The 2,795-nt window shown below is 57.9% G+C and overlaps 1 protein-coding gene across 1 annotated transcript in view; it reads left to right on the forward strand.

Moving 5' to 3' along the window:
• WTIP (Wilms tumor 1 interacting protein) overlaps positions 1–2,795 on the forward strand; it is a 23,425-nt gene that overhangs the window by 13,549 nt on the left and 7,081 nt on the right. Inside the window, exons 6-9 of the mRNA XM_011948918.1 lie at positions 1,066–1,133; positions 1,294–1,356; positions 1,521–1,651; positions 2,614–2,665. Of these exons, the coding sequence (XP_011804308.1) occupies positions 1,066–1,133; positions 1,294–1,356; positions 1,521–1,651; positions 2,614–2,665 (314 nt within the window). The remainder of the gene's footprint in view (positions 1–1,065; positions 1,134–1,293; positions 1,357–1,520; positions 1,652–2,613; positions 2,666–2,795) is intronic.

The raw sequence follows: 2,795 nt of genomic DNA on the forward strand, positions 1-2,795 counted from the left end.
GGCCCAGCCGGCTGCTGCGCTGTCCAGCCTGGGTCTAGCCCAGGTCTTGGGCCACAGTGGGAGGGATGAGCAGGTGCTTCGCTGCAGGTCCTTCAGGACTGAGGGGTGTGTGTTGTGCTTGTGCACATTGGGTACAGCTGTCTCCTGGCACGAGGTGGAGGAAAGTGGTGGCCTCTGCTGCTTGGCTGCCCCACTGCCAGCCTCCGCTCCATTCTCCATTGATGGAAGGGCTGTTCCCTGGGTCTTCTCAGCTCTGCAGGCTGAGGTGGGGGTGCTGGGGGAGCAGAGGAGAGATGGACGTGGTCTGTGTGGGAGCCCCCCGTGGGTGCTGCAGCTCTTCTGGCCTGGGGTCTTCCCACAGTGCTGGCTCTGTCCCAGGCTGGTGTGCCCGGCGAAGCAGAACTGGCAGTGCCCTTTCGAGACTCCAAGGAAGTGAAAACAGGCCAGGCACAGGGACCCACGCCTGTAATCCAGCACTTTGGGAGGGCGAGGTGGGATGATTGCTTGAAGCCAGGAGTTTGAGACCAGCCTGGGCCACCTAGTGAGACCCCATCTCTACAAAGAAATAAAAGATTAGCTGGGTGTGGTTGTCCATGCCTGTAGTCCCAGCTACTTGGGAGGCCAAGGCAGGAGGATTGCTTGAGCCCAGGAGTTTGAGGCCGCAGTGAGCCGTGATTACACCACTGCACTCCAGCATGGGCAACAGAAAGAGACTCTATCTCTGGAAAAAAAAAAAAAAAAAAAAAAAAAAAAAGATTCATTCTCGAAAATTTGCTCTGAGTTCAACTGATCTTAAAGGGAATGTGTTTATTAACCAACACATGTATTTACATTAGTAAAATATTTCTTCATATATTTGGTTTGGCAACCTTTTGCAGTAATTCTATCGCCAATATGTTCTCTTTAATTTTTTTCTGAAATTTTGTTATTATAACAATAACAACCTAGCAAACCACCCATAACCCAGTGTCTCGTCTGTTGGAGGAGGGTGCTGAGAGCTGCAAGCGCGGCTCCATCCCTGGTCTCCAGCATTCCAGGGACCCCCCTCAACCCTTGTTCTTGCAGGAAGACGACTCCGTGGGAAGGCGTTCTACAGCGTGGGCGAGAAAGTGTACTGCCAGGAGGACTTCCTGGTGAGTCCAAGCTGTGCCCCGGCGGTGCCAGGGGTGGGAACTGGGGCAGCGACCCTCATTCTGACTCGAGTGGAGACCTGAGGCCAGGAGGCAGGTGTTAACTGGGCCGCGAGTGCCCCTTTGTCACACAATGTGTCCTGGATCCTGTGTCTCCTCCCAGTACTCCGGGTTCCAGCAGACAGCCGACAAGTGCAGCGTGTGTGGACATCTCATCATGGAGATGGTGAGCCCCTGCCCCAGCCTCCTGGAGCCCTTCTGACATGGGTGGAATCTGAGGACCCCACCTTCTCCCCTGCTGCAGACCTGCCAGGGTTTCAGAGTCAGAGCCTCTCCCGGGGCGGCGCTGAGCCTCCTGCCCGCGCTGACCTCTCGGTGCCCCGCCCGCAGATCCTGCAGGCCCTGGGCAAGTCCTACCACCCAGGCTGCTTCCGGTGCTCCGTGTGCAATGAGTGCCTGGACGGGGTTCCCTTCACCGTGGACATGGAGAACAACATCTACTGCGTGCGAGACTATCACACGTGAGTGGCTGGCGCTGTGGCGCGGGCGGGACTCGGGCTGTCCTCTCTGGCTCCCCTGGAAGCACTGTTTCCCACCGGACTGACTGCCCTTCGTTCTTGGCCTTTTGCCTTCTGCCTCCCCTTGTGCACCCAGGCTAGGGTAAGGCATGGTCTCTGCCTGCATCCCCTCTCCCGGTGGTCCGGCCACCTGCTGTCTTTTCCCTCTTCTCTCCCTGTCGTAGCCTGTGTGCTTCTCTACTCCTGGCACAGGGGACCCTCCTGGCTGCACTATCTACCGTCTCTCCCGCTCCTGCCCTCATCCCCTGCCAGGCCAGGCCTCTTCCGGCTGGGGCAGGGGATTGGGGTCTCTGCAGCCCCCTCCTCCTGCCCGTCTGATCCCCGATCTGTTTCCTCCTGCTGTGACTCCAGGTTTATTCCTGGGAGCTCTGGTTCTGAGCAGGGCCTTGCGTGGGATTGGAGTCCTGGGCAGAGGTCCCTGGTACTCAGGGTGAAGCCGGGTCTTAGAGTGGTCCTAGCTAGCGGTGCCCCAGACCTGGACATTAAGGAGAAGGGAACTCACAGGAAACATGGGGGTGGATGGCGGAGCAGAACCTGAAGCCATCCTGGAGGAGGTGATTGGGTGGAGATGAAATCGGCAGTCAGATAAGAGGCCAGGACCGGGCGTGGTGGCTCATGCCTGTAATCCCAGCACTTTGGGAGGCCAAGGTGGGGGATTGCTTCAACCCAGGAGTTTGAGACCAGCCTGAGCAACATAGTGAGACCCCATTTCTATTTTTTAAAAAAATGAAGAGGCCAGTATGGGAAGGCGTGGCGGAAGCTGTTCCTTGTCTGCCCCGAGTTGTGCACCCAGGGAGTGAGGGCCTCTTGGGCCACATCAGGGCGTTCCTGTGGGTGCCCCTGTCCTTGTGCCCTTGGTCTCTGGTCACTCAGCTGATCACTTCTGGTTTCCTTTATTTCTCTAGGGTTTTTGCACCAAAATGCGCCTCCTGTGCCCGTCCTATCCTCCCTGCACAGGTAGGAGCCACTCACCCGGAGATGATCAGGCGCCTGGCCCAGCCGGCTGCTGCGCTGTCCAGCCTGGGTCTAGCCCAGGTCTTGGGCCACAGTGGGAGGGATGAGCAGGTGCTTCGCTGCAGGTCCTTCA

This window comes from Colobus angolensis, unplaced genomic scaffold (genome assembly GCF_000951035.1).
Source record: "Colobus angolensis palliatus isolate OR3802 unplaced genomic scaffold, Cang.pa_1.0 Scaffold107, whole genome shotgun sequence".
In the NCBI taxonomy this organism is placed as follows: domain Eukaryota; kingdom Metazoa; phylum Chordata; class Mammalia; order Primates; family Cercopithecidae; genus Colobus; species Colobus angolensis.